This window comes from Perognathus longimembris, chromosome 6 (assembly GCF_023159225.1).
Source record: "Perognathus longimembris pacificus isolate PPM17 chromosome 6, ASM2315922v1, whole genome shotgun sequence".
Taxonomy (NCBI): domain Eukaryota; kingdom Metazoa; phylum Chordata; class Mammalia; order Rodentia; family Heteromyidae; genus Perognathus; species Perognathus longimembris.
In genome coordinates, this window is record NC_063166.1 from 35,043,503 (window position 1) to 35,059,906 (window position 16,404).

At 36.1% G+C, this 16,404-nt stretch overlaps 1 protein-coding gene across 10 annotated transcripts in view; it reads right to left on the bottom strand.

The window, feature by feature from the left end:
- The window catches only part of Prpf4b (pre-mRNA processing factor 4B), a 38,492-nt gene that overhangs the window by 1,490 nt on the left and 20,598 nt on the right, over window positions 1-16,404 (bottom strand). The window contains exons 6-19 of one of the 10 annotated variants that reach the window (XR_007211250.1): window positions 16,107-16,317; window positions 13,723-13,796; window positions 11,524-11,614; window positions 10,821-10,968; window positions 9,956-10,093; window positions 9,065-9,218; window positions 6,688-6,802; window positions 5,944-6,095; window positions 4,559-4,645; window positions 3,155-3,436; window positions 2,699-2,833; window positions 2,137-2,182; window positions 1,537-1,623; window positions 722-767 (exon numbers count right to left, since the gene is read on the bottom strand). Coding sequence is in view for 1 of the 10 variants with exons in the window: in XM_048348539.1 (XP_048204496.1) it covers window positions 3,233-3,436; window positions 4,559-4,645; window positions 5,944-6,095; window positions 6,688-6,802; window positions 9,065-9,218; window positions 9,956-10,093; window positions 10,821-10,968; window positions 11,524-11,614; window positions 13,723-13,796; window positions 16,107-16,317 (1,374 nt within the window). In the remaining 9 variants the exon portion in view is untranslated. Of the gene's footprint in view, window positions 1-530; window positions 3,437-4,558; window positions 4,646-5,943; window positions 6,096-6,435; window positions 6,597-6,687; window positions 6,803-9,064; window positions 9,219-9,955; window positions 10,094-10,820; window positions 10,969-11,523; window positions 11,615-13,722; window positions 13,797-16,106; window positions 16,318-16,404 lie in introns of those variants that run through there. The other 9 variants (XR_007211256.1, XR_007211249.1, XR_007211254.1 and 6 more) reach the window with 9 other exon arrangements.

Consider the following 16,404-nt stretch of genomic DNA (forward strand, 5'->3'; position numbering starts at 1 on the left):
CTGGCCAAAAAAAAAAAAAAGTGTGTAAAAGCCCAAACTTCATGACAGACAATTGTATCTGAAAAATAGTATTCTGAATTGTGAATGCAGGTTAAGTTACTAAGTCACCTCCACCTAACAAATGCCTTAGGTAGTTACAAAAATTCTGCCTCAGCAAAATCATGAACTAAAAATAAGTGTATATGTTGCCAGGCAGTTCCTTCCAAACAGATAAATCTAGGAATGTTTAGTTTGGAAATACAAAAAATCTATAGTATCACCTTTCTCTTAAAGAAAAACTGGTAGTGGCTCTGAATATTTTACCTATTTAAGACCATGACTTGCTAGAAGTCAGAGAATGGATACTAGAATTGACCAATGTTAAGAGCTCAGTTCTTCCTCTCTTGCACCTGCCTAAAGCTGCAGAGCATCTAACTGCTTCAGTAGCTGCTGTCTTTCTAATAATCCTTAGGACTATTTTTGACCACATGTTATACAAATCTGATCTCACTCACTACCCAAATCTTTCATACCACTAAAGTTGAGCACTGTTTTGAGGGAGGGGACATGGCAGGAAATATGGCCAAACGAGCACTTTACAGACAAAAATACCACAGTAGCACCACCACTTTAAATACTAAACATCAATGAAACCCAAATCATAATGCTGAAAACTCAAAAAATTAAGACAAGAATTAAATGGAGAATTCATTTTTTTTTTAATCTTTTATAGGACAGAAACCTGAGCTCATGTCTTCTGGTTGTCATCATCTTCCACTGAGCTGCACCTAAAACACAAAGAACAAGTAACAAGCAACTTTGTTTTTTTTTAAAGAACGACTAATAGTTCTGAGGCATGAACTGTTTCTAGTGGAATTTAACTTATTAAATAATTACATAAAATGAAGCCATGAAAACCACCAGAAGCATCAAAACGCCAACTACTTTGAGTGAAAATAACTACAAAAGACTGAATATGCAGCATATTATCACCAGATAAAGTAAATGGTGGGAGAACCACTATCCGGTCATTAAGGTGGAGAAGCTGCACCTGTGATGCCTTAATTTAATAGGCTTCACTCAACCTGCAGATGAAATCACCTTACATTTATTTTAGTAAGTCTAAACCACGAAGAGATGGGGTGTAGGTTCAGAGGTGGCTTATTATATCTCTATCACCTTCCTGGCTGTGTAGTTCATTTCATGTCTTTAAATGGAACAAAACCAACCAGGAGAATGCTGCTATTCTGATTTTCCATTCTTGAATGCACCAAAATGTGCATGCTTGTTGTAATTAGGTGCCTGGGTAAATAAAAAGAATCCCATTTACAATTTAAAAATATTATTTAAACCCCTAAAGCCTGTTTACTTTCCATACTCCTCAGGGAAACAAAGCAGAACTTACCCCCCAAAGAGAAATGATTACATACGGTTTTGAGAATCTTTTCTACCAAGGTAAAAATATGAAATCCTTTGTGTTGCAAAACCAAGCTGGTTTACATGATTTTGTTTAAAATTGTTGCTAAATGTTTATCTACACATGCTGTCAGAAATAACCTTGTTAAGAAGGTGAAGCTGGTGTCTCAGCAAATCAGACCCCTTGGAGAAGGCGTCGGATGGCCTGTGCCCCGCTTTCTTTTTTCTCTTTCCGCACCATCAAAAGGAAAAGTGAGAAAATAGCAGAAACATTAGTTAAATCCTGAATGACACCCTGTAACCTACAGGAATAATCTCACTACACTGTAAGCTGACAATATCTGTAGGACTTATTTTTGGATGAAGTAAGTACAGGACCCTAATTATAATAAAATGACAAACTTTGGCCAGATCTATGTCTTTAAGCAATAATACTTTCAGTTACTTTTAGGAGAAAGACAAAGGTTACTTTTAACTATTTATGGTTTACCTGACTTACCAGCACTGAAGACAAAAATCTTTTAAAAATGGCTACAAATGCCTTGTTCACAAAAGCCTTTATTACCTAGTGATGCATACTGAGAACATACAGAAACCTGCATGGTCCACTCCACATGCAGAGGAACAATCTTCACTTTACAGTGAGTGTCAACTGTTTTATGCAATAGACAACACTTCAAAGTCACATTTTTAAAGAAAAGCTTCATTTACAAAAGAAATAAAAGGTAAAGAAGCAATTACCGCTTTTAAAAAGCAGCTGCTTTGTTCAAGAGTGGAAGGTTTATGCCTGTATCGAAAGACAACATGATCACAAATAATGAAAACAATGAACAAATGAAAAACATTTTTACCATAAAGCAGTACATTTTCAAAAATGACATACAAATAGTTAAAAATTTCATTATGTGTCTAACCTTTAAATATGAGGACTTTCAGAAGCAGGCCTCAACATTTGTAATTAGTAAATGAAAACTATGCATTGTTTCTATGTTGCTAGGAACTGTATTTAACAAAATGTATAGAAAGTCTATAGCAAGTTGATTTAAAAAAGGAAAGTTATAAGAAACAGTACACTGAAGGCGCTCTACCCATCAAGCGCGTACTCTTCAATTTTTACATGTGATGAACAGAACAGAAATTGTAAGTATGCCACAGTTGCAATGCCAAAAAAAAAAAAAAAAACAAGATCAGTTATCAAACATGCAGGGAATTCTGCCACAAAGCTAATATCCCTCATTTGTCATTTATTATTCCAATAAAATAACATCTTAAAAACACCGGTGATGTTGATGGTTTAGCTTACCTTCAGTGTACTGAATGTTGTACACAACCTGCTTTAAAAGAGGAGACCATCCCTGCAGGCAGGCTCAAGAAGGAACAGACCCCCTTCGGCACTGACTACACCAAGGGCATGCTGCTGTGGCCTGCACACACACACCTAGGAAAACGTGAATATAAACAGCATTTATGCTGGCCATTGTATCCGAAGACCAAAATGAAGCCAAGTCTGCTAACAAATCAACCACCCAATATTACTATTCGAAACAGATGCTTTTGTCTTTTATGGGAACTGCAACATTATACATTAGTACTGTAACTATGTGCAGTCTTGCCAATTAAACAGTTCAATAGTGAAATTTCACATAAGACACAAAACAATTAGCTAGCATTTCTAAAAGGAATATCACCCTTGGTGTTAATTCAAATATATCATGCTTCCTCAAATTTGCTGGAGAAATATATTTATAAGTTTATATACATTAATAATAAACTGCTGTGAAATTTCTTCAGTCTTTGTATTTAATTACTCAAACCCTTGGAGTTTCTTCATCTCATTTTAAATTTTTTCCTGGATGAATGCATGCTGTAGGGCCTGGTTGATGCTAATTCGTTTGGCTGGGTCCAACATTAGAATCTGGTCCAACAAGTCCTTTAGCTGGTGTACTTTTTTACGTTGGTCTTCAGGAAGTCGCTGGCACCCAATCAAGTCAGCCAACAGGTCCTTAGTTGGGTTAATGGTGCTCATGACAGTAACTTTCTCCTAAAAATAATTTTTACAATGCATATCTCTGAAAAAGTTACTAAATGTATGTTAACATAAATCAGATTTTGTCTACCATAAACATTAGGAAGGTATTTATATAAATCATGATCAGCTACTTTGTGTCTTCTCTATGCTCTAGATTTTTTCTTTGCCAGTCCTGGGGCTTGAACTCAGGGCCTGAGCACTGTCCCTGAGCTTCTTTTGCTCAAGGCTAGCACTCTACCATTTGAGCCATTTCCAGCTTTTTTTGGTTTATGTGGTACTGAGGAATCGAACCCAGGGTTTCATGCATGTTAGGCAAGCACTCTACCACTAAGCCACATTCCCAGCTCTTCTACATCTTTTTAAATAGCAACTAAAAAACTTGGATGGAAATGGCTCCAGAGTGAACAATGAAAACAGACAGTAAGAGCCTACTGCCTGAGCTATGTTTTCCCTAACCTTACTCAGGTGGCTAGAGGCAGACACCTAAACGACCCAATACCACAAATGTCATGGAGTGCTATGATGAAAAACAGGGATAGAATACAGTGAGGGAAAGCACAAAGAAACCAATATTTCAACCCAGATACAGACTGTGTGTTCTAGAGGGACTTTGGATATATGCACAGAGACACATTAGGAGCTAGAGTAGTATAAGAACAATAAGCTCAGGGAAGTCTGGGAATAAAGGCACCAAGATCTGAACCAGTGAGCCTGTTAGCCAAGTGCTAAATGTGGAGAACTGCTTAAGAAAGCAGAGGTAGTGTCATGAAGTACTTAATTTGTCACTGTGGGGAACTCCAACATTGTTTTATAGGAAAGAATGAGCCAAGAGGGTTTTAAGTAAGGAGAAAGATCATCCATCCAACAGCAGCAGTACCAAGGCTAAATGGGATGCCTGACAATGGAATAGAAGGGGCTGGTAGTGAAGGCCTAAATGACAGCACACAAAATCATACTGGAAAGATATTTTAATCCCTCCTCTTTTCATAACCTGCTATGTGTTTTATTCAGAAACTGATCAGCAACAAAAGGAATTATATACAATTGTTTTTAAAAGGCATTCACAATTTTGTATAATATCTACTAGTCAATTCATTAACAGTAAAGCACTTAATAAACTTAAAAACCACTTACCCTCTCTGTTACTTTATCGACTTCTGTGTACATGAAGTTGAGATTTTGATCAAAATGTTGGTCTTTAAAAACACCTTTCCGAATCATCTACAAAATAGAAGAGAAAAGTTGGCTTTAAACTATTATGAAACAGCCTGGCACACTACCAACTGAATACATACAACTTATGCAACTGCAGCATCAAGTTGCACTTTCCTGATCTAAAACAAGGACACGTGGTATTTTTAGGAAAACTGGTAAACAGTTGAGGCCTTTTCTCCTGATGGTAAGGAAAAATCTAAATATTTTAGATATTTTAAAAACTATATTCCAAAAGCCTTGAAAAGTCAGGCTTTTAACCTTAAAACAACCAATGACATACCTAATTGCTATGTAACTTATCCTAAGGTAACAGAACTCCAATGTAATAGAATTTGGACAGTATAACCAAAACAGATCATGGTCTATAAGGAGACAATTCTTTCAGGAATTCAGTAAATAAACAGATCTTACAAAGCTAAGATATAAAACACAAGTAGAAAAATTTTTTTAAAAAAACTTTGGCAATATGGGCTTTGGGCTAGCTTAGGCAGAAGATATATCCCCTAGGCCTTTCTCATTTTATTTCTCCAAGTAGAGCCTTGAGATTTTGCATAGGGCCAGGTTTGTTTTTTTTTTGGCCATTCCTGAGGCTTCAACTCAGGGCCTGAGCACTGTCCTTGGCCTCTTTTTGCTCAAGGCTAGCACTCTACCACTTGAGCCACAGCACCACTTCTGGCCTTTTTTTCTGTATATGTGGTGCTGAGGAATTGAACCTATGGCTTCGTGTGTATATGAGGCAAGCACTCTACCAATAGGCCATATTCCCAGCCCCTAGGGCCAGCTTAGAACATGATCCTACCTACAGCCTTCCACATATCTGGGATGAGCACTGTACATCACCACTCACACTTATCAATTGAGCTGAGCTTGAGCCTTGATCCTCCCAAGTAGTTAAGATTAGAGGTATAAGCCAAAATGTTCTAGACACTTACTTTGTATTCCTGAATAACCTCCAACCTTTAATAAACCAATTGCCACTATTCATTCTCTGATGATCAAGTACTTCCTTACCTTTCAACATGACCTGTCTCCCAAACATGTTTGTAGTTCACACTAACAAATTCTCCTCTGCCTATGACTGAAACAGTTCTTATTAATGCCTTTCTTTTGAGGGCTTTGGATGATGAGATCTACTATTTCAATGCCAGAAACAGGAAAGGAGCTAAGGAAACATGGTAGCTGCCTACTGGCTTCTATAAATCTTTCTTTTACAGTTAAAATGTTAAGTATCAGCAGCCCCTCAGGCTATAGGAAACCTCGAACGACAGAGACCTTGAGGAAACAAAGTGGCATTAGTATCTTACCTTATTTGGCATCTTTCCTTTGAGATCCATGGCAAGCTTCAACATATGGTTATTCGTTTTGCCAGGAAATAAAATTTTTCCAGTATAGAGTTCATATAAGGTACAACCTACAGACCACATGTCTATACCATAGTCATAGCTTTTGCCTATAACTGAAAACAAGGGAAGCTTTAATACATGAGGGTAAGAATGACTGACCACTGTTCATTTTTATTTCCATTATTTGGGGACTTAGCTTAAACTATAACCATAACCTTAATTCCTCAGTTTGGCAATTAGTTTCATGTTCTTCCCCACTAATTCTTAGTAGAGATTCTAAAACTTAAAAACCTTAAAAAAGAGGCACAAGAAAGGAATTAATGGAGCAGACAAATATATATCTCTTCTCTCTTTGCATTTTCACCTTTGGAGAGGATGCTTATCAACCTCAACCAAGGCAACAAGAAGAGAAAAACCAAAGGTCCCATACAATCCATAAATTGATAATCAGACCTTGAATAATCAAGAGCAGTCTTCTAAAGTCGAGGATTTTCCACAACTGTTTGCTACTCTTGCTCGACATGATCAAGACTCCTGTCCCAACTACCTTCATTCCACCTGAGGAGGATGAACTTGCTACGGTTCCCTTCCTCATGAATGAACTCGTGCAGCTGCTGAAGTGTGATGGAAAACAGTGCTTAGACATTAAACATGCTGTTTCCACCACACGATGGCCCAGGTCAAAGAACACCATAAAAAACTTACTGATCTCTGGAGCACGATAAAATCTACTGACAAGATATGGTGTTATGTCATTATCTGCAACATGTGAAGCCGACCCAAAATCACAAAGCTTTAAGATGGTTTTTGATTCATTAACCTGAAAGACATTTTCCAAAATTTAACTCATGCCAAGAATAATACAAGCAAATAAAAATGTGCTTTAAGAAGTTGTTACTTTCACTACTAAGAACAAGTCACTCATTTAAAAATTCAATTTCTAATTATAAAATATTATGAGCTCTCAATTTTTTCTTTTTACAATTAGTGAAGACATACCAAGTACATTTCATTTTAACAGCCAGCAACTTTAGGAAAATAGGGCAGTAAGAGAAAATTTCACTTCATCTTCTAGAAATCTGAGTAATTTTGCTACTTCCTAAAGCAACATGAAAACATTCACTAATAATAACAATTCAGACTTAAGTTTCAGTTGACAGAATTACAATGGCAATGAAAGCAAAATGATGAGGTAGATAAATTTGGACCAAAGAAAATATCAAAATACCCTTCATACAAAGCTGATCTAGACCTCCCTAAACTTAGTAATCACTTAAAGTCTTTAAAACACTAATTTCTTCAACATAGAGAACACATTAGTTACAAATATGTTAAATCTGGCAAAAGTGGTAAGATGAACTCTGTATTAGTTATTTGTTCTGGTGCCTTTGTAAGTATTTCCACATATACAGTAACAGTAACATCTGCTGAGAAAGGCTGGAGCTGCTTCCATGACTGCTGCCACTCATGAGTAGGAAGCATGTTCAGGATTGGATTAACAAGTGCAGGTAATTCACATTCCAGAGTCCCTTCTCCCCTTCAAAAGAGACACACAAATTCTGAGTTGGGACTTGAACATGGCCTATTGTTTCCACCCCAAACACTTTTAATATCCCTAGGAGCTCTCTAGGGAAATGTCACATATGTGTGGTTGATTTTTAGATTGGAACATGGGAAATGATATCCATATTAAGCTATATAGAAAAATAGCCCATGAGAAACAAGGTATATTTATAACATTGGTGACTATAATCTTGGGCTAAAAACATTGGATTTTCACTAATAGGCTGTGGGATCTACTTTTTCCTTTTTGAGGAAGAAAGTAAAACACTTTCTAAAGTCCACATGAAAGTCTACACTAGGTTAGCATTCACTCAGGGGAAAAATTCATTCAAGTGTTAAAAAACCTCTAAGAAAACGGCAAATGTCTTACTCTGTAAATTCCATAGTGACTACACAGGTAGTCAAGTGATAACTTTTAAAACACTGTATTTTATGTAGTAGTCATTGTGGATGCTGTATTCACAATTTTAAAATGACAAGTTTGAGGTAAAAAGAAAATAGTGACATTGGCTAGGCAATTCTATTCATTTACAATGTACCTAGTATTTCACTATAATTACCTAATAATCCTATCTCCAGATTGTATTAGATATAGAACACAATGCATGAAAATGGGAAGTGCCTAATTATTAATGTCATAGTCTGGAAAGAAGTACTTTAGTAGTTAGAGAAATGGGAACTAAGCAGCTTAAGTGAATTTCAATGAGGTCACAATCTTTTAAGAATCAATCATCATAGCTCAAACATAAATTCTTAGTAAAGGACATCTTCCATGTTTGGCTTTTCTAAATAATTTCCCAAGGAATTAACTATACAAGATCTGATATAATGTATTCATTAAAAAATGAAATGCAGAATATGTTACTAGTATATAAATTAGGAATTCCCCAAGTTGTGAACATGCCTGAAACCTCAAAGAGTACCAAACAGGAATGGGGCTGGGAAAGCAAGTGTGTGCTTCAATGACACCACTGGAATAATGTGCTTTCAGATTTGAATAACATTAAACTCATTGTGAAACCTGGGTATTACAATATTGAGAGAGGTTACGACGAAAAGGAATGCCTTTCGATACAGCAACTAACCAATACTGAGCAATACTGTATACTGCTTGTGCTATCAGAAGCCAGAGCTTCAAAATCAGACAATAGTAGAACGGGGGAGGTACTTTGAAAACTGAATTCTTTATTTGCTCAAGAAAGGCAATTTCTTTAAGATATTCTTAACTCCATGGGTCTGCACAGAGATGAATAAATATTTGTTATTACCACAGTAGAGCATTCTTGGGTTGGTGTATTCTCTGATCATTAATCAAAAGAAAAAAAGGAGGGAAGCCAATGGCTCATTTATTTTTTTATACTGCCTAAAACTGTCAGAAACCCAACTTCTAAAACAGATACAATTATCCAAGTCAATCACAACAGCTGAATTACTGCTTCTAAAATGGCATTGCTGAAGTAATACTGCTAGTAAAAACAGGTATGGCATATGATATAGCCTGGTTGTTTGACTGACTTACCAGGATATTGTCTGGCTTAATGTCAGCATGGAGGATGTTGCATCTTTTAAGAAGCTTCAATGCCAGGAACAACTGCTGACTGTAGGATCTGACAGCTTTAATGTGAAGACCAACATCTTTACCATACTTTTTTAATACTTCTCGTAAATTCATACTTTAAAGAAAGAAAAAACAAGGCAGCAAAGGTCAAAATGTAACATGGAATACAAAAGGCAGAGACATGTTCAAGCACACAGTAAAATTAAGTGAAAAATATAATCTGCAACTAAATATTCTGTTTGGGAGCCCCTCTCCTTAGCACTTAATTTGAACAGATTATTAAGGTGAAATGAGCACCTCAACCTTAGTTGTGTTAATACAAAACAACTTCTCAATAAAACCCAATTTCAAAATAAACAAAGAGATGTATATTAAAAACTATTTTGATTTTAGAATAAGTTTACATTTATTTTTCTTAGCGGTATTGGGGTTTGAACACAGGGCTTCATGTTTGCAAGCTGGGCACTCTCACACCCAACCCATTCCGCCCACCCATTTTACTTAACTTTTTTGGAAAAGGGTTCCATGTTTTAGCCCAAGGTTTGTCCTTGTCCTTCTACTTATGCTTCCTGCATAGCTGTGATTACAGAAGCATACCACAAGCCTGGTTTACTGGCTAAGATACAGTGAAGCGTGTCCAGCTCTTTTTTTAATTTGTTTTTGGTTTTTAAACCCAGGCTGGCCTTTAACTATGATCCTCTTTATTTCTGCCTAAGTAACTAGGTTACAGGCCAGTAATAACACAAAGCTAAAATACAAAAACTAGCGTCAACTGGGGAGGAAAAAAAATCTACTCTAATACCCAGTAAATGTATTACAATATTTATGTAAAATAAGGTTTTGACATTGTACCTGAGAGGCTCAAATACAAGACAGAGATGCTGCTTATGGTAAAAATGTCTGAAGAGTCGAAGACAATGAAATTTGTCATCAGGATCAGCATCGTTAAGTTTTTTCAAGAACTCTAGTTCTTTCAAACCAGTCTTTTGCCTGAAATTAAAAAGAAAATGAGGCTAAAACCAAGTATGTGTACACTGTCTAGCACATCATAGACAATATATATAAGTAGTTGAATGTTTTGCCTTATTTTGTTTCTAGACAGCACCTTACTATGTAGTCAAAAGCTGGCCTCAAATGTAAGATCCTCCTGCACTGGCCTCCTGAGTACTAAGATTACAAGGTATGCACCAACATGCCTGACTAGGTTGTAATTTTTTAGAAAGTCTAATCAGTCTATTGAGGAATTGGTGTGTATCATTCTCACAATAGTTTACACTTTATTTAGTATCCAATACTTCTAACATTTCAAAACAAGTCCACTGTGTATTAAAACATGAGTATGGTAATTGCCTATTCAAAAAATAAAGAGAAAAGCCATAAATACATCCTATCATTTAATTTTTTGCCAGCTACCCTATCTTCAGTGATTGAAATAAGATCTTCTCATTTCTCCTTTCTGGTTTTAAGACTATCACAACAAAAGAAAGAATAGGTACTAAAATAAACTAAACATGACCAACCTATATGGCTCTAGCACTTTACAGTTCATAGTTATAAATTAAATTTTCTGTCAAAGAGAACTGTTATGCCATTTAACAAATGCAGTAATTGTTTGACTGTGCCATTAAAAAAAATGATATAGAAAGCACACTCACTTGTAGAAAGTTACCTGTAAGCTGTATTAACAGTTTTAACTCAAAATGTCTTTTGAACTTACATGAGCTCATTATTTCTGATGATCTTTACAGCCACTTCTTGATTGGCTCTTGCATTATCTCTGGCTCTTACTACATTACTGAAAACACCTTGCCCAGTGTAGCCATATACATTGTATCGTTTATCTAGGACTTCACCTATGTTCACACCTTAAAAACAAAACAAAAAAGTAGAAAACACCATGCAAACTGTCATAATTCTACTACATAGTTTTCTAGACACAACAGAGATCTAAGTCAGGCCTCTACTTGTCATTCTTTGCATGTCCATTTCAGATGACTGGAAGAGCTTCTGTAATCCCATCAAATGAAACAAGTTTAGCAATGAAGAAAGAAAATGTGTTCAAGGAACTTTCAATTTATGGTGTTGCATGAGTGACATTCAAAGTTCTTTATTGTGTTTCTTGTTTCAAAGATGAGCAGATGATACACCTTTTCCTTCTGGAGAATCATCTCTGGGCTGAGAAGTTACTAACTGCTTAGATTTAGGTGGCACATCCCAGTCTACCTTATTCCATCCAACATTTCTGGGCCGCTTTCTAGAGCATAACGCCAAGTCCATGCAGCAGTTGGATGTGTCATACTTCTTAAGTGATAAAACTGTGATGTGATTTATCAAAGTTCCCTTAAAACAAATCATTGCATCAAGATTTAATAAACCTAATGTTTACATTATTATAAACATAGTAAGAAATGACAACTCACGATAATAGCCTTCAGCATCAGTCCAGTTATCTCTGAGGTTAGGATTCTCTTTGAAATCTTTTCCAATGCCAGCAGCCCGAAGACGAGCACTCTGAAACAGATGTAACATGAGTTGCTTATCTATAAATCCAACACTAAGAATATTTCCTTTATAGAAAAATGGCAAAAGCAGTATTTTATTCTGAATTAGTAAATGCTTGCTACCATTTATGCAGTAAGTAATATAATGCAAATGCAGTATAGCTAAAACATTATCAAAGTCTCATCACAAGAACATTTAGGAAAACAATTTAACAAAATATCTTCAAAAACTTTTGTGAGGGCTGGGAATATGGCCTAGTGGCAAGACTGCTTGCCTCGTATACATGAAGCCCTTGGTTCGATTCCCCAGCACCACATATATAGAAAACAGCCAGAAGTGGCGCTATGGCTCAAGAGGCAGAGTGCTAGCCTTGAGCAAAAAGAAGCTAGGGACAGTGCTCAGGCCCTGAGTCCAAGTTCTAGGACTGGCCCAAAAAAAAAAAAAAAAAAAAAAAAATTGTGAATATTAGGGCATTACAAAATAAAATAAAAACTGAAAAATTAGATCTGCTTTCCTTACGCTGATAAGACAGATTGTGACAAAAACTACAGACTGGCGCTCAGTTAACAACCATAGTGGCAACTCTTGCCTACCAATTTTCACCATTTCTTTCACTGCCCTGTCCACGTAGTCAACATTTGTACTCTTCCCATATATGCATGAAACGTAGTGACATTCACTGGCTGCACTAGTTGAGCCTGTGTAGAAAATTAAAAAATAAGAATATCTAGTACTTGGGAAGAATCTTTATTGTACATTACTGTGATACCCAGATCTTTCTACAATGCTATAGTTCAAATATTAGATGTCCCCCCACCCCTTTCCCAAAGGCCCTTGTGAGAAAAGCCTGGTCCCCAAGGTGGTGGAACCTTTTTTCTTTCTTTTCTTCTATTTTTTTTTTTTTTTTTTTTTTTGGTGATAGAACCTTTTAGACATGGTGCCTGGTGGAAGGTCTTGGAAGATGTGCCCTTGAAGGCACAGCGGGGCCCCAGATTCTCTTCAGGATTTTTCCCTTCTGGCTCTGAAATAAGCAGTTTTGCTCTGCTACAAAGTCTTGCCATGGCCCAAAGCCATACGGACAAACTACTTGTGTCTGGAACTGCTAAAACTGAGCAAAAAGAGAGCTTTTCTCTTTAGAAGTTGATGTCAGGTATTTTGTTCTAGTGATGGTAAGCTGACTCATACAAGTATCAGCTAGGCAAAAGAAAGTTGTGGACACTTTGATTAGCTCAACTTTCATTTCTCCCCATCTCTCTCCTTCCAACAATGCCAGCAGGCCTTCCCCTTACCCCTTTTGAGTGGTACTAAAGATTGAGCCCAGGGCCTCATGCATGCTGTTCTACCATGTAAGCCATGCCCTGAGTGCTACCCTCTTAAACTTTTCTGGCTCCTATTGAAATCCATATAAGACAAGTAACCTGTGGATTACTTGAGCCAATATGCGCCAACCACTAAAGTACTGGGGGTCTCAAACACTAATGGCTTATGCTACCCAAATTTTATTTTCCATGTTTCATCTGTCCTCCCTTCTTACTCTTAATAAAGCCTCATGTAAGTAGACAGTGGCTTTACTTTTGAATGTGCTCATATTTTAACACATCCTTGAAAGACACATCCATTAATGCCTTTCAAAAGGCATTAAGGAAAAACAATAAGTTGCCAAAAAGGGTAGTTCTTAAACTACCCTTAATATTCTTCAATGCCTATAAAATCCTCAAATCCTAAAGTCCTTAACTATCTAAATACAGAAGCATAACACAGACTGTTCTAATAAAGGCCTGGTAAATGTTGGTATTCCCTTATGTCACCTAACTACCATATGTATGCAAACATCCCTATTTATATGTTCAATGAGATATATGCATCCATATGTACACAAACAACTGTTGTACATTTTAATTAGGTCATTTGGTGTGTAACTTTCATGAAACTCTCAAATTGTTCTGCCGTACTTGCTTTCAAATTTTCAATATAAGTTTAGACTTAAAGAAAATGTGCAAATAGTACTGTAGGGTAAGGTCTGGTTTCTGGATACTGTTCACTCAGCCTGCTATCCATATTTTTCTCTGTATGCATCGTTGTACTTTTTTTCCTATTAATATTTAATTTAAACTTACATCAAAATATGCAGCAAACATATCATCAGATTCTGTAAACATATCAGGTGCTAACAGCTTCTTCTGAGATGAACCTTAGAGGAAATGTGCATATTTGAAAAATGAAGACACCCAGAAACTTAAAAAAATAAGCAATAGTAATTCATGCTTGTTTTCATTATAGCACATTAGTTTTCAATTAATACTAAATTCAGAATCACTTTCCTACACTTGATATATAAAACATTATCCACGTTTTTACTAAAAATATATACTTCACAAAGAACTAATATCAACTTTATTATTAGTTTTAATGAATAAGCTAGTGGTTAAATAGTAATTATTCAAATGAAAGTGCTCTTTAAAAAAAAAAAAAGACTTTTCTTAAATTTGCACCTGGAGTGTGGTGGTATATGCAACACTAAAAATGACTTAGGAAGTAGCCAACAACTAAATACATCCTCATATCTAGTCAGATGACTAGAGAGAAATAAGAAAGACCATGCTGATATGGGTATATACCATGTTTATTATAGTTGGAACTTAGGTATATATATTTATTAGTAATTTTTAAAAGTGTGGTAGTAAACACTTGTAACCCCAACACTTAAGGGACAGAGGCTGAAGTAAGCTGGGGGTGACATACAGAGGAGAATTATTTCAAACCATTTTAAAACACAGAATCATGCCTATACCTTAATATGGGTTCTAAGGACAGAAGTTCCACTGAAATTTCCAGTGGTACTTAGTACATTTATGTACTGATGGTAAGTCAGTAGTAAATCACTGTGCAGAAAAGTCTGAGTACAATATCCTGTCAGTAACTGTGTTCATAAGAATTAAGTTTTTCATTGCAAGAGAAGAAGACAGAAACAGAAAATCTGTAAGTTACTACATACACAATTTGAACCAAATCCTAAGAGGCAAAAACAAGTGAGTAAATGAATACTTTGTGAAAACTAAAATTACAAAGTTCAAATCTCAATATACAAAACAACTTTTCTCTAAATGCACCACGTTTATGGACTGGAGGAAACACCTAATTACTAAATTACTACATGACCCTCTATAAAAAAAAAAAAGTTCCTGCTCTCTGTCCTAGAAAGTGAAAAAAAAAAACAACTCCTAAGTATTAAAGGAGTTAATTCAAAGGTCATTCATTCAAAGGGCTTCATGCACAGGCTAACTGAAGAGAGAACAGAGATCTTTAAAATGGTAAGTAACAAAATTAGACTAACATTAAGTAAGTAATAAAAACTCAAGGCTTAGCCATTTCCAGTGGTAGCTTTGGGAAATAGCTGTATTTTCCTGTAAAGACTGGTCAATAATGGAAAATAATTAACACATTTAGCCTGTTTTCATATCCAAACTACATTCTGGAGTAACCAGTGAATGGAAACTTCTTCCATGGAAGAAAATAATAGAACTGTTAAAACTAAGTCAACAGGCAAAAGGTAACTATACTGGATAGATGTAGTTCATTACATCTAAACACACAATTTCAATGTCAATAAAAACACGGCAATCAGACATCAAATGTGATCCAAGAACACAGCACTACTTCTGAAGTATTCTTACCAAACAAACATCTATTTGTCTCTAATGCTATTCAAGCAATTCTGGAAATGAAGAATGAAAATGACACCCAGAGAGGAAAATGTCATAGGACACAAAGCATCCTCCTGAGTAAATAGCAAGAGGGGAGAAATAAATGTATAATAACTCTTAGGAATGAAGTGAAGTTTAAGAGATAGACATCCCCTATGCATTGTACTTATCTTCCTTGGATTTAGAATTAAACCCAGTAACTGTAAACAGACATTGATAATAGAGAACATCCATGTCATTATCTGTAAGGGGCATAAATATTTGCAGGTGAGATGAAGTCATGGCTGGAATTTGTTTTAAAATACCCCACCAAGGTGGGCACCGGTGGCTCACGCCTGTAATCCTAACCACTCAGGAGGCTGAGATCTGAGGATCACGGTTCAATGGCAGCCTGGGCAGGAAAGTTTGTGAGACTCTTATCTCCAATTAACTACCAGAAAACCAGAAGTGGCTCTGGGGCTCAAGTGGTAGAGCACTAGTCTTGAGCTGAAGAGGTCAGGGACAGCACCCATGCCCAGAGTTTAAGCCCCAAGACCAACAAAGAAAAACAAAAAAGGAGAAAAAAAATACTCTACCAAAAACTTAAGGTGATGAAAACGTGGTAGTTCATATTCTATCTAGGAACTGAATTAGTAGAAACCCATTTATAAAGGCTAAACTTACTTTTACATTTAAGGTATATTTAATATTTAGCAGATCAATATTAATATTTCCTCTCATTCTTCCCCAAACCCCAAGTCTCACCTCAAATAAAGTGCTTCTCTATAATAAAGCTGTATAAAAGAAGCATCACCCACCATTACTCTGTTCAACTGTCATTAGATTATGCTTGGCTTTCACCGAGGCTTCAAATGTATCGACATTCTCCCGTTCATATTCTTTGACATCAGCAGCTACCCTCTCTAGGATGTCATCTGGAGAGGGTGACCGGGTTCTAGTACTGCTTTGGGGGCTGCTTGGTTCCGATGGCACAGATATATTGCTGTCTTCAGCAAGATATTTGTATTTCTGTAACAATATAGTATACCATGTTCATAAATAACAAATGCTATCTGAACATATTAATTAGCTAGGAGGTGCGACATCTGCCAAGTC